The sequence below is a fragment of the Lynx canadensis genome, chromosome X (assembly GCF_007474595.2).
Source record: "Lynx canadensis isolate LIC74 chromosome X, mLynCan4.pri.v2, whole genome shotgun sequence".
NCBI lineage: Eukaryota > Metazoa > Chordata > Mammalia > Carnivora > Felidae > Lynx > Lynx canadensis.
In genome coordinates, this window is record NC_044321.2 from 87794257 (window position 1) to 87821495 (window position 27239).

At 38.4% G+C, this 27239-nt stretch overlaps 1 protein-coding gene across 1 annotated transcript in view; it reads right to left on the reverse strand.

Moving 5' to 3' along the window:
• Positions 1-27239, reverse strand: part of AMMECR1 (AMMECR nuclear protein 1) — a 112962-nt gene that overhangs the window by 45417 nt on the left and 40306 nt on the right. The window contains exon 2 of the mRNA XM_030305219.1: positions 16066-16176. Within this exon, the coding sequence (XP_030161079.1) occupies positions 16066-16176 (111 nt within the window). The remainder of the gene's footprint in view (positions 1-16065; positions 16177-27239) is intronic.

The window sequence follows — 27239 nt, forward strand, 5'->3', positions numbered from 1 at the left end:
TTGGGAACATGGGGCAGGGGGCAGGGAAGGTACTGCTTTGTTGAATTCAAGTTTTATTTCTGTGTCAACACAGACTCTCTACGTGGCTTCATTAAAATAATTATTAAGCATAATTAACTAGATATTAGTAAGAGGCACAATGCAGAGACATGAGCTCGGAATGCTTACCTGAAACTTTGGTCCTGCTCCCCCAAGGCATTCAGCCATCACAGGAAGATCATTTCTGACAACCCATCACCCACTCACCCAACCTTTTTTAAGACTAGGAACTGTAAACCTTCACGGAAATGGCCATCCCTGTCTTATGAGCAGTAAAAAAACAAAAAAACACATGGACACTAGTCCCACTGTGAATAAAGTGTCCTTCACGAAACAATTCCAGTAGGCAGCCTTATGGCACCAGGTGCTATAAGTATTACACAGGATCCTAGGCTATTTCTGTTCTTCATCTCATTTGTAGAATTAGTAAGTTTTTCTGGGAGAGCACATGTTAAACTTTTCGTAGTTTCATTTTTTTCATAAGAGCAAACCTTCATGGCTACAACTGGAATATCTTAAACATTCCGTCTAGCTAGAGTCTCTCATAGGAACTGAGTGCTCCCATCCTTTATCAAATGACTGCAGATGCGATTATAAGGCAAATCATGGGCAAAAAGTCCCTTGATCTACAATTATAAATAGAAAACGAAATACAGGTGCGTCTCACCTTACGCTCATGTCTAGGTTCCTAAAAACTTGAAACTACGTTGCTTTTTGTGTTTTTTTTTTTTAACATTTATTTATTTTCGAGACAGGGAGAGACAGAGCATGAACAGGGGAGGGTCAGAGAGAGAGGGAGACACAGAATCCGAAACAGGCTCCAGGCTCTGAACTGTCAGCACAGAGCCCGACGCTCTGAGCTGTCAGCACAGAGCCCGACGCGGGGCTCAAACTCACGGACCACGAGATCATGACCTGAGCCGAAGTCGGCCGCTTAATTGACTGAGCCACCCAGGTGCCCTGAAACTACGTTGCTTTTGAAAATTAATTGTATTTTCCGATGGCTTCCATTTTCAGAGATCTTTATCCTTCATTTCTCACTTCCTTTGCATAGGCTGTGGCTCCTAATACTTTAATTACCTTACCCACCTAGTAAACAAATACTTTGGCATACTAAAGGAACTCTCTCTCTTATTCAAACATGTATTTTGATCTATGCCTAATCCCCCACAGCCACCGAAGGGATGCAAAGAGGGGAAAAATTTAGCTCAGGTCCTTAAGGGACTGCCAATCTAAGTAAGAGAGAGAATCACGTCCAAAATTAAGTGTGCGGCAAGGCAGTGTGTAATGAGCACACAAAGGAAGAAGCAGTAACTCTGGGGGTTTGAGGAAAACCCTGGGTGTGTCCTTCGGGAAACAGAAGAAATCTGCCCTGTGGAACTATAGAGCCATGAGTATTTTACTCACTTCGTTGCTTTGGAAATCTAAAATGTTCTTTCTGGACAGTTTTCGGAGTCTTGAACTTAAAATGGGATACACCTTGGGCAAGAGACAGAACGGCGGCAGTCAACTCTGACAGTCAACTGTTTGGCAGAGCTTCTGCTCTAACAGGACTCGTCACTCTTTCCTCTCACTTCTTTGGCCTATGACAGAAGCCTACAAATGACCCTTAAGGGCACTGTTTAGCCTCCCTGACATCCCAGAGGCTAAAAATGTTGTTCATTTCTGGGCAAGCACCTCCAGCCATTTGCTGGTTCCTCTTTCGCTGCATCGTTAATTTGCCATGGTTTGCTGTGATGAGTCTCTGGTATGTGCGACCTGAATACAGCTGAGGTGACAGCTTCTTGTGCTGGCAAAATTCTTTGAAATCCTATTAGGAAACACAAGGCATGGACAATGTATCCAGAAACATTGCTATTCATTTTATAATCATTAACAGGCAGTATGTGAATAAAAAATTTGAAAGCTATTTTCCTGCCAAACTTTAAAATACCTATCCTGGAAACAGACTTCTGGTGATGTACTATTTGTTTCAGATAAAGAAGATTTAAATTGGATCGAGGGCAAAAAACAAAAACAAAACCCAAGATACTCACAATGCCCAAGGTTCTAGTTTTCATTACTGCTTGCCTCAAAATATTAAAGAGATAATGTGCCCATTAAAGACCTGTATACAGTAAAAAAAAAAAAAAAAATTAAAAAAATCGACCTTGCTTTTCAAATACTCAGATCCCCAAATCCCAAATGCGGTAAGGAAGAGACACAATCTGGACAATTTTTATTATTATTTTTAAAAAGCCCTATGATTTTAAGAAATCAAAGAATGGAAAAACAGACAGAACCCATGACCAAATACATAACAGTTCCTTCTTAAAATCCCTTTTTCATTTCTATGAGAACAATGTCATTGTGCCCTCCATTTACATAGCTGTTTCTTGTCTTATGTTAAGTTGCCCCAAGGAACATCGCATTGCAAAAATGAAAATTACAGCAATAAATTTGATATAAATTACCTAGAAATTTGGAATTTCTTTCCTTAATGACAATTTCTAAGGAACGGACTAACTTCTTACCCCTGAAATGTCTCCCTTTCGACCAGTTGTAGAGAGGGGCAGAGGCAGGGCCTTTATCCCTTTGTGGTGAAGCTTTCCCTGAACCCTTGCAAAAGGCCTACTAGATTTCAGAGGGTTATGCTGACCAGAAACCTGAAGGCTGAACTAGTATTCCATGTAAACTTGCTTGGGTTAAGTGCAGGTGTGGCACACACAAAAACAATCAAAGCTAGGTGGGGGGGGGGGGTGTATCCCTGAGTAAATGAGCCATTCTGATGGGACTCAGGATTCGGAACACCAAACGGGACTGGGAAGAAAAGAAGCATGTGAGTGAGACGATGTGTCGCAGGATTCTAAAAGGAAACACAATCCAGAAAAAGCTGAGTGAGAGTGGAATTTACAGACTGCAGGTATGAGATTTTTGGAGTAGTGAGTTAAGTAATTGAGTCCCTAAACGAAGGGAAAAGTTATCCAATGTTTGTTTGTTGGTTGGTTTTACCTTTGGGTGGAGGCCAGGGGATACCGGTTGAGTTAGTAGAGCAACTGGCTCTAAGAAGCTTTCACGGAAGAGGGAGTGAGGTTACTAGAGGAGAGTAGTCCACATAGTGGTTGGGAAAACAGACTTTAGAGCCAGACAAAAGCAGGTGCAAATTCAGGTGCGGTCAGGAACTCACTGTTATTCAGCAAGGTACTTAACCTAAGCCCTGTTTTTCACTACCTGTGATATAAGTGAAATACCTTCAACATCACATAATGATTGAAAAGATTAAATGACGTAACTTATAGAAAATACCTCGGACAGGTCCAACACACAAATAGAAGTTATTAGTGGGGTGAGTGAGTGGCTCAGTTGGTTAAGCATCTGACTGTTGATTTTGACTCAGGTCGTGATCTCACGGTTTGTGAGTTTCAGTGCCCGCATTGGGCCGCATGGCCGATGTGGAGCCTGCTTGGGATTCTCTCTCTCCCTCTCGCTCTGCCCCTCCCCTGCTTGCACGTTCTCTCTCTCAAAATAAATAAAAAACATTAAAAAAAAACTTTTAAAACAAGTTATTAGTGGTTACTGTGATTAGGAAATATAACTGCAGTATGTTGGAGGCCATGTTTGAGGAAAAGGGAAATCTAAGAGAAGGATCAACTTCATATGTATACACAGATGAATATGTGTGTGTGCATTTTATATATATATATATATATATATATATATATATATATACACACACATATTTGCTTTGGGTTCTGCTTTGGGTTTGTCTAACAGATTCTGTCACTCTTGTAGTTTTGGTTGAATAGCTAGCTCCAGATATTTTTCATTTTGTGGAAATATGCCAAAAACTTAACACAAGGCAGATAACGTGAGAGTGAGATTTTACCTTATGAAATGATTGTTTTATTATTGGGCCCCCTGGAACGGTATGCTTCCTAAAAAGAAAGTAATCTAAATTCATTTCATGTTTTTATTGGGCCCTTCTGTCATGAAAATTGTAGTGACAGTCCCAGGGCAATGTCAGAAGACCTGTGTTCTAACGCTAGTTCCAACTTGGTACTAGTTGAATTGTTAGAGGGCACTAAAGGATTGAGCACCAGTTCTATCTCAGAATCTATGGACTCTCTGGCCCAGCCATTTCCAGAAGTCTAACGTAGGCAGTGAGGGAAGCCGTGGTGGCAGCAGCTTCAAAGGTTTCAGTAATAAGGGGCCAGTTAAAATTATTATGGGTGGGTGGATGGGAGTCAGTTGTAAAGCTGTGTATCTTACCAGTCCTCAACTTCTAAGGGCTCACACATTACGCAGAGGGTAAGTTTAACCACTGCTGGTTAATGCGGCTTTCTATAAAGAATAAAGTGCTAAATATAGGCAATCTTTGACTTCTGGCGCTTCAACTAAAGCTATGTGGTAACCAGAGTTATAGCAGTGGGTTTAGAGGTGTTCAAAAAGGAAATGGTTACTTAACTGGTAGGGAGTTCCGAGTCAGTGGAGACACTCAGATAGAAGCTGGATGCCCATTTCTTGGGAGGTTTTATGGGAGATTAAAGTATCTGATAAGGGTTGGACTAGAGGACTTAAAAGGATTCCTTCTAGCTCTATGGTTCCAGGGTGAGCAACAATCCACATTGTGCTTCTTTAGTCACTTCTAGCATCCATCACAAGAGATCAACCTTATGTTAACTTGCTTTCTAAAGTGTTCTGGATAAGAATCCCTGTCTTCTGGATCGGTCTAAGTCCAACTGGCCTTAAGCTATCCCTCTCACTACCAATCAGAATCGGAAACTTCCAATAGCTCAAGTACGGTGGCAGCAGGGAAAGGCGACACACCTAAGCCAACAGGAGCAGACAGAAAGGAAGAAAGTAGGAATCAGGATCAAGTGGCTACAAAGTGATGAGATTGTTTCCTATTTATCTGCTTTGATGTGGCTTGGTAAACTACTGCTGAGGACAATTTCAAAAGGGAGAGACAAACACTTAAAGCTAATCATTACAAACCAGCGTGTTAGGTGTCATCCTAGAGGCCTGAGCAAAGTGCCGTGTGAATACAGAGACTGGCCGAGTTTGCTGTGGGAGTGTCAAGGAAATTTCATACAGGAAGTAATGAGCAAGCTGCATCTTGAAGGGTGAGTAGGAGTTGGCTGGGTAGAAATGGAGAGAGGCGTGGTTGGCAGAGGAAAAAAACAATGTTCAAAGCCAGAGAGACATGAAAGACAAACTTGGGGAGTGGTGAATAATTGTGCATGGCTGCAGTGTGAGGTTAGGGCCTTGAAGGCCGTGCTTCTTAGGAAGGATAGGAGCAGGAGACAGGGTGAGAGGCAGGGGCAGACAGTGTGATGGCACTGTAGAGCCCTAACTTTAAGTGAAACAGAGCTTTTGGAATGACTTTGGTTTTCACTCTGGGCAAGACGGGCAGACACAGGGGGACTTCTTGTGTCAGGCATAAGGGTTAACAGTAACTGAGGAGAGTTTAGTCATGGCCATGGGTGTGCTCATGGCCAGTAAGGCTACCGGGGTTAAGTGTGCTGCAACGACAGGAGAGGGGGTGCACATATGCTCAGACAACAGACACACACCTTAGTGAGCTCATACATGAGGCACAGGAGCATCTCCGTACGCCGCAGGTAACAACTTGACAATGCAGCCTTTTAAAAACATGTACTTTTGGAAAGAGCGGTTGTATCTTATAGCATGTACCTACACATCTGTGAACTTAACACAGTCCTTCCACTGTAGAAGGACTTAAGAGTGGCTTCGAGCTGGGGCACCTGGGTGGCTCAGTCGCTTGAGCGACCGACTCTTGATCTCGGCTCAGGTGGTGATCTCAGAGTTTGTGGGTTCGAGCCCCGCATGGGGGTCTGTGTTGATGGCACGAAGCCGGCTTGGATTCTGTCTCTCCTTCTCTCTGCCCCTGCCCTGTTTGCGCGCTCTCTCTCTCTCTCTCAAAAAAAAAAAAATAGAGTGGCTTCAAGCTGAAATCCACTATTACCTGCAACAACTCCCATTCCCAACGACTGCTCCCAGCCACTGCTCTGGATTAGAAGTAGAAACTCAGAAAAGAGGAACGAATAAACAAATCTTCCTGTGAGGCCAGGAACCCAACCAGAAATCTCCCCTTCTGTCCAGAACATTTCCAGGCCCAATGAAACCCATCATGTGTTCTCAGTTCCACCTGCCACTCCAAAGAGCTTTACCCCCTGCCTGCCCCCCAACGCCGTGTTGGCTCTCTCCAGAGGGCTTCTGAAAAGAAATTAACATTTAAAAAATATTCTCATTTTTTTCTTTTATATTCAAAGCAATTATTGTTAGAATGAACTATTTGTGAGAAAGCTCAGTGTTGGGTGCTCCAAATGCAGCATGTTTCATATGCTGACACGAGGCTGAAGTTTTGGGTGTGGTACTGAGTCATCCACATGCTCTTGTCTGAGCCCCCTTGTAACTGGGTGCAGTGTGTGTTCAGCTAAACAAAGCGAACCGGCCCAAATGGCGATCGAACCCATGACCTCATTAGCAGTGTAAGTTTTACCAGCCGTGTGTGGTTATTTACTGCTGCTCATATGCAACATGGCTCCACTCATTTCAAAGGCTTAGCAGACTTCTCTAGACCTAGGTAAGCAAATCAATCCCCCTTGGCTAGGGAGCAAGAGAAGGTTGTCTTAGAAGAATGGCTTAGGATGAAAGCAGCCTGAGGATTTTTTTTAAGTTTTTATTTCGATTTCAGTTAGTTACCATACAGTTACATATATTAGTTGCAGGTGTATGATATAGTGATTTTACACAGCCATACATCCACCCACCAGCCTGAAGAATTAGATTCTCTTTCCTCCTGTTCTCAGTGAAGTAGCAATATCTAGAACCTTTTGAATCAGCTTTGTGTCGCCTAGAAAGCAGTCCTGAAAGTAGCTGTGTATAGCAAAAGGAAGTTGAGTCCTGGGCAATCCCTGTAATTAAAGCTTCTGAAGAATTTATTTTGTGGCTTTTTCGAATCTTTTCTTTCACCACTAGGAAGGACACAAAAGTTGGCATTTGAATGTATACATGTAAAAAGGAGGGTTCAAAATGGGACCGATATTGTGCTGATCCAATTTGAATGATGAAACCTATAGTCCTTTTTTTTTTAATTTTTTTTTAATATTTATTTATTTTTGAAAGAGACAGAGACAGAATGTGAGTGGGTTAGGGGCAGAGAGAGAGGGAGACACAGAAGCAGAAGCAGGCTCCAGGCTCTGAGCTGTCAGCACAGAACCCGACGCGGGGCTCGAACTCACGAGCTGTGAGATCATGACCTGAGCCGAAGTCGGACGCTCAACCGACTGAGCCACCCAGGCGCCCCTGAAACCTATAGTTCTAATATGTGTAGTTACAGGATCATTTTCGGAGTTGAGGTAAATAGTATAAAATTAATAAAAATGAGTTTTCTGAACATGAGACAAATTGTCAATCTATGCTTTATGACTCTAAGGCATTTTCTTCACTTTAAAATTCTAAACATATGGAAAGGGCAAATGTGATACTCATTCTCAATAGAATGCATTAAATACCATTTTCCACCTTTAACAATTCTTAGCACCCATGAAACTCTTGCTCCAGTAGAACTTTTTAAAAAGTTACCATTTGTCCATGCCCATTTTATTATATAGTATGAGTTCTTAAATTTCTTTTGCTATGAAGCAGCTCAGATAATGCGGCTCTTTAGGACACGCCTTTTATAGCAAATGTTTGCTCTTTATTTAAAAGGTGAAAGAGGGGTGCCTGGGTGGCTCAGTCGGTTAAGCTTCTGACTTTGGCTCAGGTCATGATTTCACGGTTCATGAGTTCGAGCCCCACATCGGGCTGTGTGCTGACAGCTCTGAGCCTGGAGCCTGCTTCGGATTCTGTGTCTCCCTCTGCCTCTGTCCCTCCCCTGCTCGCACTCTGTCTCTCTCTCTCTCTCTCTCTCAAAAATAAATAAACACTAAAAAAAATTTTTTTAAGTTGAAGAGAATGTAAAAAAAAATCTGGAAGTTGTTTCTACAACGAATATATTTATAACGCAAGATAAAAGGGCTAACAATAAGTGTTTAGCATTTAAAGAACATAAAATTGTTATCGATGATGAAAAGGAAAGTTTTCCCAAGGCCACTATTTGGGCCTTCCACATTTGAGGTAGTTTCAAGTTTGAGAGAAGGGTACAGATCACGGACGAGGGCTTTGTTGTCTTTGCCTTTTAAGGAAATCTTCGAAAAAGTACTTTCTCATGCTTATAAAATAGCAACTAAAAATTTACTATTATTTGCCACACAACGTCTAAACATTCAATTATTTTCAAGTACTCAAATTACTAGCAACATTGTCCTCTAGAAGCGGTAAGAACATATTATCTGTATGATACTCTAGATGGGAGTAATTGCCTTGAGCATATATTGGTGTAAGCATCTTATTCTTCTAAGACAGTAAGATACAAATCTCTTCTTTTGTTCATTCAGGTCCTCATGATTCAAATACTTGAGATACTTATAAGGACACTCAATATTTATTTTGTAAATGTGCAGACAAAAGTAAATACATTATTAAATGCCTACAGAGTGATTTTAGACTGCATCTAATATAATAATGATTTCATATAACATTTATGTTCTAATTTATCTCTACCACTTCAGTTTTTCATCTGAAAAAGAGAAGAATATCTCAAGCAATGCTTCTCAGGGAAGGAGGTAGATATCAATTTACTGTACTGAAACAAAATATGAATTCATTTTCATGGGACAAGAGAGAAATTGAAACTAAACTATTAACCTTTAATTTTCTTTATTTGCCAAGCATCAGGGCTATAACCCAACTGGTTCTAGTTACACTTTGGTGAACTGTGTGAGTGTGTGGACACAGACACACACACACACACACACACACACACACACACTCTCTCTCTCTCTTTTCAGTGTGCTCTATTTCTGAGGTTTTAATTTTTTCCACAGAGGTTTTAATTTTTTCCACAGTAAGTTCACTTTTCTCTTTAAAATATGTGTTATTAGTCTCTCAAAAGAACTCAATACCTTGTATATGGTCCTTTGATATTAACAATTTATACTCATCCCTCTAATTTGGACTTCTTTATCCATATCGGATAAAAACAAACCAAAAAATGGTATAAAGTGTTTTGTGTTTGCTCAAAGTGGACAAGGGATGGGCCAAATGAAATGATTTCATAAGTTGCTTTAAATACATTTCTACTTTTATTACAGATGCAGAGTATCTGTTTATCCAGTGCCACCTCTGACTCTGGCAAATTTCACTTTCTATCTCAGATTATAATTATTTATATAACTTACCTTTCCTACTATATTATAAATTTCTAAGGCAAAATTTAGACCAGATTTGCAGGATGAACTGTTTAAACATGATTAACGGGGAAATAGCAGCCTCCCAGTACAAAGCAGTCAAGTTTATAGATAGATGTAAGAATAGGGTCAATTTCTTGTAGTTTCCCCTTTTCTTATGAAAGGCCAAGAATCAAGAGCTCTGACATCACAAAAGCCTATTTTCAGCTTCTCTCCACCTTCAGCTCTTTACAGATGGCCTTTCGTGCTTTTCTACTCAAAGGCATTGTGCCTGTAGCTCTTTAAAAAAAAAAAAAAAAAAAACCCACCCGGGGATTCCAGCTGGAGACTATGAAGGTCTGAAAGATGTGGTAAGGTATTGGGAATCTGACATACTCACTACACTTAATTTCTGTGGTAGTAGGTGCTTTATGAATTCAGATAGTTCTCTCTAATTCAGGAGGCATTACCCATACTGGGAATGGTTCTTATTCTTTAGTTTCTCCTTCCACATTCTGCTGGCCACATCTCTATACCTTAGCACAAATATGCAATGATGATAGAGGGCATTAAACTAGCATTTAGAAAGAGGATTCCAGATTTCCACAGATTCTATTTAGCCATGCTAACTTATGAGTAATTTTGAGTAAAGGGTATATAACAATTTAGGTTCCAAACTACACCTTAAATTAAATGCTTATGAAATCTGAGAACCAATTTCTCATTTGGTAATTTATACACTGAAACTAACAAATTAGGTACGAGTTTTAGAAGTCAGGCCAACCTGCCTTTTGTAAACAGGCACCAAAATGTAGGCTGCAAATTGAGCTAATTATTTTTGTACAGTGTTTTTGATACGTCTAATTTACTTCTCCAAAAAGTGTATTTTAGTTAGGAGTCGCCACAGACACTTGCCAAAAACAGTCTGGCCTTACCATCTCTAGAATAAGCTTCCGTGACAATAGTGCAGTTAGAAGTGACTCATGTACAGCTTTTCTTCTCATAAGAAAAATCAATCTGAGTGATGCTACCATGAGGACTAATATTAAATGGGGGGGGGGCTTGTTTAAACTAATTATTCTCCATGAGCCAAGTCCAGTTACCTAAAATAATCAATAAGAATGATGACAAAATAGTCCACTCTGAGAGGGAAAAATATAATTATGCTGCTTACAGTGGTTTTAAACTCATACTGCTTTAGAAAAATGACAGATTAGGGGCGCCTGGGTGGCGCAGTCGGTTAAGCGTCCGACTTCAGCCAGGTCACGATCTCGCGGTCCGGGAGTTCGAGCCCCGCGTCGGGCTCTGGGCTGATGGCTCAGAGCCTGGAGCCTGTTTCCGATTCTGTATTTCCCTCTCTCTCTGCCCCTCCCCCGTTCATGCTCTGTCTCTCTCTGTCCCCAAAATAAATAAACGTTTTAAAAAAAAAAAAAAAAAGAAAAATGACAGATTGTAACACTAAATACAAAAGCAAATTTGGTTTACAACAAATCTAGTCACCCAGAAGAACCCAATCTAGCCAGGACCTTTGAAAGTAATAAAGTAGGTCTGTTAGCTATTTCTAATAGCTCAAAAATCCTAATAGAAAACGAACATTTGTAACATGCAATCTCTCTCTCTCTCTCTCTCTCTCTCTCACACACACACACACACACACACACACACACACACACGCATGCACAAAACAAACCTCACTCACACAAAACAAACTCCTAAACAAAACACATCACCTTTTATGTGGTCACCCTGTTCCTTAGAAAAGAACAAACCTCCATGGCTAATTCCTCAGAATTAAGTAATGCAACAAAGTAGCTTTGTTAAGAATCAAGCTCCAGACACTGCCCACACACCTACATAATTATTTCACTGCTAAGAGGTGTAAGTACAACAGAGTAAACAAAAAGAAAGATCTGTTAACCTTGAATGGTAGACCACATTTCTGTTTTATGAAATAAGAGCACATCTATTAATCACTTATATGTTCTAGAAGAATTACCACCAACTTGAATTTACATAAATAAATAGACCTACACTTTGCTGGGCAACTTAATGGCCAAAATATTAATGAATCTTCTTTGTCTGAGACATTTGTGTTCATCTATATTAGTTGTGATTCTCTTCCATATTAAAGTGTATACTCTAAGTCCTAAAAGAGAGGAAATAAATTTGCCTCTGCTTTCTAACATGTAACAGCCATAAACGCAAGTAGCTTGGCAAATACTAGACAGTGTTCTTCTTCAGCTGGGGCAAGGAATATTTCTACTTTGAAGATCTGACCACTAAGAAATATAGTAATTTGTGGGCTTTAGTATGTCACCATGGATAAACTTCTATCAGTAATTTTGAGCTCTCCATCCTGCTTCCTATTTGCTCTAATCTTTCCCGCTTTTACTTAGTCTCCAAGGACGAGGAAGGAATAGTCTATTTAATGGTTCTACGTTATAAGTCTTCACAAAGTCTTTCTGCTGTCTATACAGAAATTATACACTTTTACAACTGGGAGGAAATTAGCCTATTTATTAGTTTTTCGTTCAGTCTATAATCAAAGTTTCAATTAAGAGAACATAAAACTTGACTATGACAGGTGTTCAATTTTAAAACTGTATGTTTATAAATACTTAATCGAGGATAGGCATTTCATTTAAAAAGTACCCGGTCCCTTTTTAGATTTAGCTTTTAGAGATTAAGGGACCACAAACAAACTAGATCACTGTCTTCTATATAAAATGGTTGGCTTTTTAAAAGGAACAAAAAGGGTAGGGCACCTGGATGGCTCAGTTGGTTAAGTGCCTGACTCTTGATTTCGGCGGAGTCTGTGGGATTGAGCCCTGCGTTGGGCTTTGTGCTGACAGCATGCAGCCTGCTTCAGATTTTCTCTCTCTCAAAATAAATAAACATTAAAAAAAGAAGAAAACAAAAGAAAACAAAAGAAAAAAAAGGGTACTCAACCAGATATTTGTATGCCCATGTTTACCCCAGCATTATTTGCAATAGCCAAAAGGTTGAAGTCCCACAAATGCCCACAGATAAAGGGATAAACACAATGTGGTAGATACATAGAATGAAATACTACTCAGCCTTTTATAGGGGAAAGATATTCTAACACATGCTACAACATGGATGAACCATGAAGGCATGATGCTAAACCAAATAAGACTATCACAAAAGGACAAATACTGTATGACTTCACTTATATGAGGCATGTAGAAGAGTCCTACTCACAGACAGAAAGTAGAATGATGGCTGCCAGGGGTTGGGGGGGTGAAGAAATGGGAAGTCAGTGCGTACAGAGTTTCAGTTAAGAAGGATAAAGAAGTTCTGGATATGAATGGTGTTGATGGCTGCATATCAATGTACAGAACTATACACTTAAATTTGGTTATAATGGTAAATTTCACATTATATATATTTCACAATAAAAAAGGGTATATCTGAGTAATATCCTGAAAATAATAGTCTACCGAATCACAGATGAAGACAGAGAAAACCAGATGTTCTACTTTTTTAAAAAAGACATCTCTACCCAGTGAATCTTCAATTTCAGTTTATTTTTTATCTTGCTTTGTCCTTCCCTTTTATTCCTAAAGCCCAAAGTTCATTTCATTCCATCTGTAAATTTTGTGATTTATGGGGTTTTAAGATTGAAGAACAAACTTCAAGACCAATTGTTACATTTTTAAAAAATGTATTCTTCTTAAAGTCTAGTCTATTATTTACATGTGGCCAGAGAGTATAATTTTATATCATATAGAGGTACAATTTTGTAATAAGCATTGTCCTTGTCTACAGTATTAATCCAAGTTAGTTTTCTTCCAGCTAGTCTATACAGCCCTGTGTTATATACTTTTTATAATTCCATCTGTGGATTTTCTGGAATTTGACATAATGTTCCAAAATTTCAATCTTAACTCCTATCTAGAATTTGTGAAGAATTATCAATCCATGATTTATACAATTTATAGTAACTCTCTTTCAAGTTCAATATTTTCATGACAAAGCTGCAAAATGTAGTTTCTCAGAACAATTTATTTTGTCTTCTCTTAAATGTCGTGGTTAAGAGCTTGGATTTTGCAGTCAGGTGGCCTAGGCTTGAATCCTGGTTCTACCACTTACCAGATGTGGGAGTGGATAAGTTATTTAAATTCTGCACATCTCGGTTTCCTCATTTTTAAAACATGGTTATTAATACCTATGAGTTGGGAGTAGCATGCATATAAATCAAAGCCCCTGTGCAGTATCAACATGTAGCAAGTTTTAATAAATGGGAAGCTATTAATAATAATACCATCAACAGCAGCTTGTAGCAATGATAAGTGCCCCCTATTGGACCAAAAGATATTATACTGCAGCTTTTCTCAATGACTCCACATTTTGACTCTAAGATGAATCTAGAAAAAAGAGCAATTGTATATTGTAAGGAGTGTTTTCTTTTGTTTCCCTCTTCCAAATAACTCCATTCTCATGGTCATGTAAGCAATAGGAATGGAGCCAGACAAATCTGAAAAGACATACACACACACACGCACGCACACACACACACACACACACGTACGTAAGTATGTCTTGTGTGCCATATGCTATTTCAGGAAGTTGTGTAAAAAACATGAGAAAAAAGGTGAAAAATAAACAGGAAGAGCCACAGACTGCAATGAGGGTAGCGACGTATACAAATGTAGGCAAATTTCCAAGCTCAACTATTTGACTGATTCACTCAGAATCACGTTGTTGTCCGAAAAATACACTATAATTCTTCTGGCAATACCCCTAGGAAACAGATCCACAAGTACGGAGAAGTTGAATATTTTCATCCCTTCTTATCAATGGAGGCAAAAGAATTTCGTATTTTCTTTAAACAAAACCAAACCGCTACTACGGTTACCGCTACTAAGGATTTCTAAAGTACGTAATATTTGTTACTGGGATTTCTGCCACAGTTTCATTACAAAGTACAAAGGCTTTCTATACTCTCCACTCAGACTCCCCAACTAGAAAGAAAACTGGTAATTTTATGACAGACTTACGTTTTTGAAAATGTGTTCATTGGGATACTAATGGCATAAGACAATGAATGGAGTGGGAGGATAAAAGGGCTCTGTGGTCAAAAAAGTGGAAGTCTGGGAAACACAACATTCTAGATCTCACTCGTAGAGGTCCACAACACTATTAACATAACAGGTTCTAAGAAGTCCTGCAGTGAGCACAGCTGTTTAAATTTGTTTAGCCAGTGTTCCCCAAACTCAATTTGGCCACAGAATCCTTTTTTTCAAAGCAATAACCAAGGAACCAGGGCTCCTTATAACAACTTATTTTTGGAAAGGGATAATAAATTGCCTCTGATTAGCTATTAAAAGAGTAATTTCATATGTACCTGTCCCAAAGAAGCAGTCACTGGCAGAATTTGCTAAAGTCCCAAAATGAGTCCATGATATTTCAGGTCAGGGAAAAAAAAATCCAACTTGCTTCAGCTAGCATTTACACTATCTTTAGCAAGTCCGAGTCATTTCCAGAATGTGTGTCTTGACCCCTTTACTACCTGTAGGTTTTTAATCAAGTCCAAACACTCAATTCTAATACCTGTGTCGGTCTAAAAATGAAGGTGACCCTCTATGCCTATGCTTTTCTTTCTGGGCTGCACTGTAAGCTAAGAAAACAGTATAGTTGTGAGCTACACCTTTAAATATAAGAATACTAAACTCAGTTACCGGCATTTTATGAATTGGTAGTATGAGCTACATTTCAGCACTTTATGAATTGGTACTATGAGCTACATTTATGCAATTCTGTAATAAAATAACAAATGTTCCACAATGTTAATCCAGAAGCAAAGCAGTGATTGAATATTACTACATTCCCCTGACACCTCCCTAACATCCCTATGAAGTAGATAGAACAAAATACTGTAATTACTACTTTATCTATTGGAGGTTAAGCAACGTACCCCAAGTACCAGTAGTCAGCAGGGACCAATTTCCTATTGGACAGATACATGTACAATATTACAGCCACAGAAACTATCAGATAATCACCCTGAAATGTGAGCAAAAACAGGAAATTCCTTTACTAATAGCTTATTATTTAAGGAGTTTTCTCCTTTTGCAATAATTTTGGAACAAATATAAACTTGGACCCCCGAATATCAGATGGCATGCTCGATAGCTCTTTGTGAGTTTAGAAATTAAAGACAAAGTCTTAGCAACTGCAATGGGGCATTCATGACTCTGTCCTCATGTTAGAGGAAACGAAAATAAGGAAGCTACAATTAATTCTGGGTGAGGTGAATGATTAGGGCTACCGGGCTGTGGTATCACTTTCTTCCTAGGTCCCCTCTTTCATTTCAAAAGTACATAAAGGTATGTAACAACATGTATAAGATGAAATAGACCTCAGCAATTTTTAAAGAGCCTAAGAAAGGAGACCCAGTGTTACTGTGGAAATAATACATTTTGGTAAGCCGCTGACATCTGGCCACTTGTTTTCGAGTTATACAAAATAAAGCTGGCCTTTGAAGGTAAACACTTCACAATGTCTATGGCAGAACACATGTAATCATGGTATTTTATATTATGGTAATATGTAGCAATAACATTTCACCAGAGATCAGGCAAATGGTTGAAGAGAAGAAAAAAATCTGATGTGAAAGGAGTCAAGAATGTTGACAATTTAGGACAGGCAAAGAAGTTAAGGTATCAGGTTCAAGTTTCATAAGTTTTGTTTTTTTAATGTAGAAGCAGAGGTAACGAAAATTGGTCTTCACCTGGTAAGTGTGTACTCCCTGAGTCCTGAATGCAAATTCATGGCAGAAAAAGTACCTATGCATCCACGCAATCTTTTGTCTCGACCGATCTTCCATGTTACAAACAGTGGGCTGTAATGGAAGATAAAAATAGGGTCAATCAATCAATTCAACTCAAGCAAGTTATTTATTGAATATTTACTATATGCAGGGTTAAGTGCCTGAGATATGAAGACCACATGAAAGGCCCCCAAGGGGCTGGGTCTAGCCCAATGGGAATGCATTTAACAATAACTATAGCTAGAATATATTGAGTGTATCCTATAAGTTAGGTGGCACAATAAATGTTTTAAACAAATTATCTACGTTAATCCCCATCAACAACTCTCAGACGCTGAGTAATGCTATTACCAACATTCCTATTTTACAGATGAGGCAGCTCCACAGTTAATTCATAATGAAATAGGAACATCAACCTGGGCAGTCCTGACTATAAAGCCTTCGCCAGCATGGCTGACTGCCTGAGTCCTCATTTAAACCTCAAGTTACTAATTGATTTGTTAAGTCCAGTTTGGAGAAACCAACCAACCAAACAACAACAACAACAGAAAACCCAAACCACCCAAATTTCAACAAATACTGAATATATCAGGGCAAAGTACTGTGAAAGCAGTTATGGGAAATACAAGGTTGCCTAAAGCATAGTCGGAGGAGCCAGTACAGAAGGCAGGCATGTTCACAGCTAACTAACACAAGGCAAAAGAAAATAAGTATTCTCAACTGTGCCCAAAATGCCATAAATTAATCTATGGGGACAGAAGAAAATTTCATCAAGTTTGATTATCTTCAGCTTGGCCTAGAAAAACGAGGAGGGTTTGGAGAGGTAAAGGGCAAGAGCAAACATTAACAAAGTAATGCTCTGAAACCAGAAAAATTATTTTAATTTTTAGATAAAATTACTGTCAACAAATACAATCTCTCAAGCATCAAATACAATGGCATCAAGAAAGTAATATAGTTTTAAATGAAGTTTAGTACAGTAGATGTTTGGATGCTGCAGCAAACCAGCGACGGCCTCAATTAATTGGCAAGTGTAAAAACAATTCTTTTCTGGTTAGAAGCAACTCTGTATGTCACTTTTTATGAAATAAGTTAATTTACACATTTTAGCACATTGTGTAAAGAGAACTACCCTACAGTTGGGGGTGGTTCATGTTAATTTCAGTATTCACAGTATTATTGGTATAATATAATACATTTCTGCTTTCTAAAAATTTAAATTTTAGGGGAACATACCATATGTCATATATTTCTAATAATACGCTATCGAGTTGGAGAACACATTCTGTATTTAAAGTACTCTCTAGTTAGCAGTTGGGAGAAAAGATCCCGTTCAAGTACTTCAATCACTCATCTCAAACATTTAAATAATGCCGAATTCTGACAGGTAGCCACAATGGCAGACAGGTTCCCAAATAAACAACGTATACAAAGCAGGGAACAGTACTAAGTACTACCTTCTTCCAAGAACCAAATGCCCAGAGGAAGTGAAAAAAATGACAAGTATAAGGCCAAATTATTGTCAATGTTAGTATTCAAGTTTTGGATGACCTACATTAAAGGTACTAAGATAAAAAGCAAACAGAAGATTCCAGGTTTCCTGTTTCCACTCATATGTACCTAAACATCTAATAACCTGAGACAAGATACTGATGCTCCAGTGGGACCATTTCTCTAACTGCTCTTGACTAAGAATTATCAGGAAGATGAGAATTAAATGTTTAACTCATACGAATACTACTATCCTAAAATCCACATATTTTCTTTACAGGTGAATTTCATCTCTTTACTTCTCACTTTGTAATTTGGTAGAGTCACTGTCAGCAACCATTACACAGACAGTAAGATACCAATCTTCTCCCATAACAGCACCTACACAAATCATCTCTACATAACACGTCCTTTGGCAGATTCAGAATCAAGTGAATCACACTGTAACACATATGCGAACATGTCTTTAAAATACCATGATGGCTTCTCAATGACACAGAACTAAGTGGTATATTCTCTTCCTCAGTGACTTGAGAAACCTAAAGGTATGAGTGAATTCATTCCCTATCAAAAACCCGAGAAATGAAAGTCATCTAAAAGTGCTTTTACCTGGCGCCTGGGTGGCTCAGTCAGTTAAGCAACCTACTCTTGATTTTGGCTCAGGTCATGATCTCATGGTTCCTGGGACTGAGCCCCACGTTGGGCTCTGAGCTGACAGAACAGAGCCTGCTTGGAATTCCCTCTCTCTCTTGCCCTCTCTCTCTCTGCCCCTACCCTGCTCACACACTCTCTCTGTCTCTTTCTCTCGAAATAAAGAAATAAAAAATATATTTAAAAGTGCTTTCCCTTCAATTATCTTATTTATCCCACTAAAATATATATGCACATCATTCTTACTATAATCCTCATCTACTCATTCAAAATTTGAAGGGTAAACAGAAGAAAAATACAAATTAATCACTGAGTTCTGAACTACATTGGAGGGCATTCAAGACACATAGTAGGGAAAGTTATATATGGTTTCTTATAATGCTATGCTATCGCTGAATTCAAGGGGTAGGGGTGCGAGAGGGTAAGCCAGATAGCCTGGGAGAAAAGGTACTCCTTTCCATCATCAGCAAGGGCATGGAGATGTAATAGAGCACAGCACTTTGAGGGAACAGAAAGTAGTCTGCGAATCTCGAGAACATGCCATGGTCTCTTTCAGATTTAACATTTTATGAATTTTAGGCTCTGCGGACTATTTGCTCTCAAGAGCTCTCTTTACCTCACAACAGGTAATGCAGATGCAGAACTGTCCGTACTTCCCCTGTTCCTTACCTGCCCCGGGGCAACATCCACTCTGGGGGTTGGTATCGTGGGGAAGCGTGTGTGTCAACGATGGGAGAGGCTGCTACTTTATACCTGCACTGTGTTTAAGATAGACTCCTGAAGATGGAAGAAACCAGACTTTTGGTAGACAGAATCAAACTATGCCTTCAAAATCTCAGGCTGTAATTTCTCATTTACAAATGCTTATCCGGTGTACTTTATAGAGATCACGTACATGTTCAAGCAAAACAAAACAGAAACAGACCCAGAGATACAGAGGACAAACTGATGGCTGCTAGAAGGAAGGGGGCTGAGGCAGATGAACGAAGCAGGTGAAGGGGGTTACGGGGTACAAGGCTATGTTATGTACACCATAGGAAAGATAGTCAATAATATTGTAATAACTTTGTATGGTGACAGACGCTAACTAGACTTCTTGTGGTGACCATTTCAGAATGTCTGTAAATACTGAATTACTAGGTTGTATACCTGAAGCTAATACAGTATTGTATTATGATTATTCTTCAATGGGAGGATTTTTAAAAAGAACACATACATGGGATTAAAATAAACCAAAATACCTACACACAACATCTGATGGGGGAAAGAACTTGGAAAGTAAAGAATTTTCAAGTAGACTGAAACAGAATAAACATCACCGAGCACAAGAGATTGCATCTTGTGTGTGATAATAACTCTGTACAGGGCAATGACGATGGGAACATTCAATCCGTATTACCTAAAAATAGCAACAAAAATTTTTCTTTTCCCAAAGCACAGAGGGAATAGGCAATTTCATTCTTAAATGTGTTATTTAAACATGTATGAGTTCCCAAAAGGACGCACCACATCAACGTAATCAGAGATAGATCAACGTAGAAAAAGGGATTTGAGCCTGTGGAGAGGAGCTGCTTGGCGACAAGGAAATAAGGAAAACAGTTCAGAATGTTTGAATAAGGATTGAATGTTTTTGGAAAATACTTTTACCATATGGTTTGAAGCCACCTACATACACTAAAAAAAAAAAAATACTACAAACTAGAAGGGGGCTCAAAATGAAATGAAATATTAATGGAAATGTTTATCTGAGAGTAACCAGACAGAGCTTTTTAAGGAATTTTCCTACTTGTGAACATTTTGTACCATTACATTCTGAGAAACCTATTGAAGGAAAGTAAACTCTCTCCATTTTTCCAAGTCTACAGACAGGAACAGGAAGTAACCACCTAATCTAGGTGAATCCTCTCTGCCAACTGGCAGCCAATAATACCATCAGGTCAATAGTAGTAGCTCTCAGGGAAATGTAGTTGCATGGAATGAGCAAAAGTACAGAAAAGCAAGGTAAATCTGAACAGGATACTCCCAGTCCAAGCTGCATGCCACTTCCCACATCCCTCTTTTGATACTACTGAAGCAGACCAGAACAGATTAGACAGATTTCTGTGGGAGACGTACAGCTATGAAAAAGGCATATTTACCTAACAATATTTTACCACAAATCTCCTCCATACCAAGGCAGAAACAGGTGAAAACAAAATAGCCTTAGACATTTGCAAGTCCCCGATCTGGCAATTTTCTCTTCCCTAGAATGAGATTTTTAGTTAGTAATGTTAACAATCTGGTATTGATCCCCACCAGTCTAACACTACTGACTACAACGGAGTATTCAACAAGGCAAGCTATTCGTATTATACACAGATAGGGGAGAAGAGAAGCTACCTAGTTATGGTTCTTTTCTTTTGCCATCAAAGAATGCTTGCTTCTCAACTATGCTCAGGTTCTGCTACGCAGTTCAATAATCCAACTGAAATACTCATAACACCCAACTCAATACCATAATTGCCCCAGAACTTAGGAGCTCACGGGAAAACAGAAATGGTGGAGTCTTCCCTCCACCACCAGGTTAAAACATTTCACTTCCTGTTTCAGCGCAGGGAAGTGACATATCTCATTTACAAGTCATACAAACTACAGATTCAATTTGTAAAAATGCACTCAATGTGGTTAAATCCTGTATTAGTCTACTTGGGCTGCCATAACAAACTACCACAGACCCGGCGGCTTAAACGATAGAAATTTATTTTCTCATGGTTCTGGGGACTGGAAAGTACAAGATCGAGGTTCCAGAGGGTTCTGTCTCTGGTGAGAGCTCTTGCTGGCCTGCAGAGGACTGTTTTGTACTCACTTGGCCTTTTCTCTGAGCATTCAGAAAGAGTGAGAATTAGCATCTCTTCTTATAAAGACACTAACCCCACTGGATCAGGGGCCCACCCTTATGACTTCATTTAACCTTAATTATCTCGTTACAGGCCCTATCTCCAAATACCATCAGAGTGGAGGTTAGGGCTTCAACATATTGATTTTGTGGGGCCACAATTCAGTCCATAGCAACCCCCTACAAGAGCTTGAGCACATAGTTCAAAGTTTATATAATTATCTAAGGTTGTTAGCTGAAAGAAATTTTAAGAGGTTGCCTATTTCCTCTTCATTGTACAGGTGAAAAACAAAAGTGATCCAGGGAGACTAAGTGCAGAGTCACCTTGCTAGTTTGTTGTAAAACCTGGCTAGTACTCCAAATTTTCTTACTCATACAGGAAAACAAAACTGTGAGTAGCAAAGCTAGGTGTCTTCTAAGATACCGGAGAGTAAGAAATTCTTAGGAATATGACAGAGGTAAACATGTAAGCACAAATCTCATTCTCCTCCTTCCAGGAAAGGAGAGATTAGCTAAGATATCAGGACACACTAGAAATGCTGGATCAGCCCAGAAACACTAGACACAGTTGACAAGCTTCTATACTATTCCCATTAGAAGCCCATAGCAAAACCTACTATTTTATCTTTGGGGGGTCTCCCAACACCCTTTCTGACTCCCTCTCAACCTTTTTCCTTCATTTTTTTTCCTACTGTCTAGCCACCCTGGATCAAAGTCAAGTGTTCTATCTAATATCTACAAATTTCTGCCAGGTCAAAATTCCCGCCATATGAAAATTTCCATTTACCACTGGTTAGCAACTACTAAGCTAGGTATTGATCTGTTTAATTCATATTACTTAATAAGGCTTTTAAATGAATGAATGAATCATTAATGGATGAATGAGGCTTAACTCTTCCAGATAATCTGAAATTCAAATTAAGAAACCCTGAAAGGAGAACAGTAGGAGGCAGTAAATGGGGGGGGGGGAGGGTGCGGGGAGAAGGTAAGGTTCTAATACATCTTACACTTTTCTCCTCCTCACCAATCCTTTACTGCAGATAAGGAAAAAACACCAAATCATCATTGCAGCCTTATCCAATACTCCTCTCTCTCTAACTTCTGTAAGTAGCCTGTATCCCGTGGGGCTCAGGAAAATAAGGAGACCCTACATAAACAGACAGCATAGGTTAGTAGAGAAGACCACAAATATCTGAAAATGGGAATTGGGAATTACCAACCTTTCAGTACTTTTCTTTGCCTGGTGTTCCCAGAAATTCTATCATGGCAGCATTATATCCCTCCCTCATTTTTATAATGCTAGTTTAACTGGCAAATGCCAGAGGAAGAGAGACAGCCTGAAGTCTTACAGATGACTGGGAAGGGTGAATGGTGTGTGTGTGTGTGTGTGTGTGTGTGTGTGTGTGTGCGCGTGTGTGTGTGTGTGTGTGTGTGTCTTATAAATCAAGTGTAATGATCACCAGCAAACAACTAGCCAAATCACAAGCATCCTTTAAGGGATTAGATTGATTCTGCCAAATTCCTACCTGAAAGAACCATTTCTTCCTTTTAGCAAGACCGAATCAATGATTTTCAATAAACATAAAAAAAATTCAGTCTCGGGGCGCCTGGGTGGCTCAATCAGTTAAGTGTCCGACTTCGGCTGGGCTCATGATCTTGTGGTTCACGGGTTCGAGCCCTGTGTTGGGCTCTGTGCTGACAGCTCAGAGCCTAGAGCCTGCTTTGTGGATTCTGTCTCCCTCTCTCTCTGCCCCTCCCCTGCTCGTACTCTGTCTCTCTCTCTCAAAAATAAATAAAACATTAAAAAAAGTTAAAAGAAAAATTCAGTCTCAGACTTGATACATTGAGGTAGCCTGTCTTATTTTTCAGGGCTCCAAATTAGATGAGAAAGTCTGCCTACATTGGAAAAAAAAACACTAAATTTACACATATTTTCTAGTCTTAGTTTATACTGCATTGAGTATTAAACTTAATATAGGTAGCATCTTAAGGATGAGGCTCATAAACTCATAAAATAAACTTTAAATGACAAATTGCTATAGATTTCCAAAATGAAATAATTTATATTCAGAATTCCTGTTCTGAAGCAATTTGCTCAAAGAGCTTTAAGGGTAGAGACTCTGCCTTTACTATGAAAAGAATTAATTATTTTAATATAAAACAGACCAGGCAAAAAAAGACCTTCTAATGAAGTCTTATGTATTCTAAACTCAATATAAGCAAAACTAAGAGAGCTAGGAGAACTGGATTCAGAGGTTTTAGAATGCTTTGATACAGTCAACTTTTATTTTTTATGCCAATTAAAAACTTTTATGGAACTGTATTTGGTACCAAATGTTTGGTTCCATTTTATAACTCGTATGGTGGGTGGTTAGGGAATACTTAATACTTCAAACAATGAAAACAACTAAAGGTGTTTTGTTTTGTTTTGTTTTGTTTTGTTTTTCACCTGTATCTTAACTTCCCAGCTAATGATCTAGCTTCTCTACCATCTTGTCTTATCCTCAGAACCCACTCAATTACCAGAAATAGATAGGAAATAAATAGGCTGAAAGATTTAAACACTAATATAAAAAGGGCTGTAAAGTAATCTATCTAGCTCCTTCATTCTAGATTTCCATCTTGTTTCCCATTCCAAGGAGATCCAGTGTAATTTGTCAGGTTCATAAGACCTGCAATAAATCTGTGATGTAGTTGTTTATGAAGTTTTTGGGGTTTAGAAAGGTTAACTGTTTTGATTTCAAGGTCCTTGAATTGGATTACTTGCTCCTTTGAGAGAAAAGAGCTGGAGAGACTCAGCTTATTGTAGCAGGAATTCTGCAAGCCCTTCTCATTTTAGGGGTTAGAAGAAAGGCAGGATCTAGGGGCAAAGCACTCAACTGAGACCATATTTTGTATCAGGGCTGCTTAGGTTGCCTTTACCTTCCCCTGTCCCCTCCCCTCTTTTACCTTGCAGGAAAGAGTTCAACCTTGCAAGAACCTCTATTTTGAAATGCCCAAGAGGGTGAGGGTTTGTTTTTTTTTTTTTAACATGGAATTGACATCCTCACTTCCAAAGTGCTCTCTAAAAAATCACCTTTATTTCTACTTCCCACCAAAGTAGAACTTCTATACTATAAAAGCATCCATTTCAAATGTAAAATTCAATGAATTTTGACAAATGTGTACATACACATAACCTAAAGTGCAATTAAACTACAGAACATTTCCATCACCCCTAAAAGTTCCCTTGTGCCTCTCTGCAATAAATTCCCTCTCCACACTCCTGGACTCTGGCAAACACTAACCTGCTTTCACTCCCTATGGTTTTGCCTTTTCCATAATTTCATATAAATGGAATAATCCAATATGCACTCTTTTGGGTCTAGCTTCTTCCACTTAAAATAATGCTTTTGACATTCATGCATGTGTTTGGTCCTTTTTATTGTTGAGTAGTATTCCACTGAATAGATATACCGCAATTTGGATATGGCTGATGGATATTTGGTTTGCTTACAGTTTGGGGCTATCATATATAAAGCTTCTGTGATAATATCTACATTCAAATTTTTGTGGGAACATAAGTTTTCATTCCTCTCAGGTAACTACCTATAAAGAGAATTGCTGGGCTATAAGTAGGTGTATGTTTTACCTTTATAAGAAACGACCAAACTATTTAAATAGCCAAGTGGCTGTACCAATTTCCAGTGGCCATACCAACTACACTTCCTACCAGCATTGTAGGAGTGTGCAAGTTGCTACACATCCTCACCAACACTCGGTATTTTTTTTAATTCAAGTTAATGTGTGAGGGGATATCCCATTGTGGTTTTAATTTGCAATTCTCTGACAACTAAGGATACTGAACATCTCTTCAAATGCTTACTATTCATTCACATATTTTCTTTTGGGAAGTGCTTGTTTAACTTCATTGACTCATTTTAAAAAATTTTTTAATGTTTATTTCTGAGAGAGAGACAGGTGAGGGGCAGAGAGAGAGGCAGACACAGAATGTGAAGCAGGCTCCAGGCTCGGAGCTGTCAGCACAGAGCCCAACGTGAGGCTCAAACTCATGAGCCATGAGAACATGATCTGAGCCAGAGTCAGGAAGCTTAACTGACTGAGCCACCCTGGCACCCCTGACTCATTTTTAAATTAAATTGGATTGTCTTCTTTTTACAGGAGTTGTAGGTTTTTAAAAAGTATGTTTTGGATACCACGCTTTATCACAAATGTCTATTACAAACATATTTTCCTCATCTGTGGTTTGCCGTTTAATTTTCTTAATGGTATCTTTTGAAGAGCACACAATTTTAATTTAGTTTAATTTAATGGATTTTTGTTTATTGGTTCATGTTTTGTGTCTGATAGAGGAATCTTTATCCAAAGGTCATGGAGATTTTATACTATTCTCTTCTAGAAGTTTGGTAATTTCAGCTTTTACATTTAGGTTTATGATCCATTATGAGTTATTTTTTGTGTATACTGTGAGGTTCATTTTTTAAATTTGTTAATATTTGGTGGTGGATTTTTGTGTGTATAAACATAAGGAATACTGGTCTGTGTTTTTCTTTTCTTGTAATAGCTTTCTCAGTTTTTGATATCATGGTGATGCCAACTTCATAGAATGAGTTGGGAAGAATTTTGTCCTCCTCTATTTTCTACAAGTTTGGTTTGTTCCTTAAATATCTGATAGAATTCACATTAAAGTCATTGGAGCTTAGATTTTAATTATGGCATGATTTTTAATTACAAACTCGACTTCTTTAATAGATAATAAGGCCATTCAGATTTTCTAGTTCTATTTGAGTCAATTTTGGTAATTTGTATCCTTTAAGGAATTCTTCCATTTCATCTAAGTTGTAGAATTTATTGGCATAAACTTATTCACAACATTCCTTTATCCTTTTCATGTCTGTAGGATCTATAGTGATGTCTATTCTTCCCTTCCTGATATTAGTAATTTGTGCTTTTATCTTTTTCGTATCAGTCTAGCTACAGGTTTATCAATTTTATCGATCTTTTCAAACAGCTAGCTATTGGTTTCATGGATTTTTCTCTATTGTTAATATTTTATTTTATTGATTTCTACTCTTCTAATATTTTATTCCTTTTATGGTTTAATTTGCTCCTCATTTTCTTGCTTCTTAAGGTGGACTATTAGATTATTGATTTTAGATCTTATTTTAAAGCTATATATTTCCCAATAAGCACTGTGCAAGCTACATCCTACAAATTTTAATGTTGTGTTTTCATTATCATTCAGTTCAAAATATTTTCTAATTTCTTTTATAATTTCTTCCTTGATCCATGGTTTATTTAGGGTGTACTGTGTAATTTCCTAATATTTGAGAATTTCCCAGCTATCCTTTTGGTAGTGACTTCTCATTTAATTCCATTTTGGTCAGAAAATATACTTTGTATTACTTCAATTTTTCTAAATAGACTGAGGCTTGTTTTATGGCCCAGAATATGGTCTATTTTAGTAAATGCACTATGTGAATCTGAAAAGAAAATGCATTCTGGTAGTTTTAGCTCCAGTGTTTCATAAATGTCAATTAGGTACAGTTGATTAGGTATAGTAGTGTTGGTCAGGTTTTCTAACTCCTCACTGATTTTTTTTTTTTTTTTGGTCTACATATTCTATCAATTACTGAGTTAAGGGCGCTGAAATATCCAAATCTAATTGTAGATTTGTGTATTTATACTTTCAGTTGTATCTTTTTTTTTTCCTTCACGTCTTTTGAAGCTTTGTTAGGAGCACACATATTTAGTATTGTGCTGTGTTCTTGATGAACTAACCACTTTACCATGATGAAATGTCCCTCCTTCTCCCTGGTAAAACTGCTTGTCATGAGGTCTAATTTGTCTCATATTGACACAGTCACTCCAACTTTCTTATAACTAGCAGTTGCATATCTTTTTTCCATCTGTTTATTTTTAACCTGTGTCTTTAATCATAAAGTTGGTTTCTTATAGATAATACATAGTTGGGTCTTGCATTTTGCATAAGTATTTGAACTACTTATATTTAATGTAACTGATATGACTGTGTTTTAAGTCTACCATATTTATATTTTTGTTTTTACATTCCCCATCTTTTCCTTGCTCCCCTTTTAACATAAGGACCTTAGCAGCA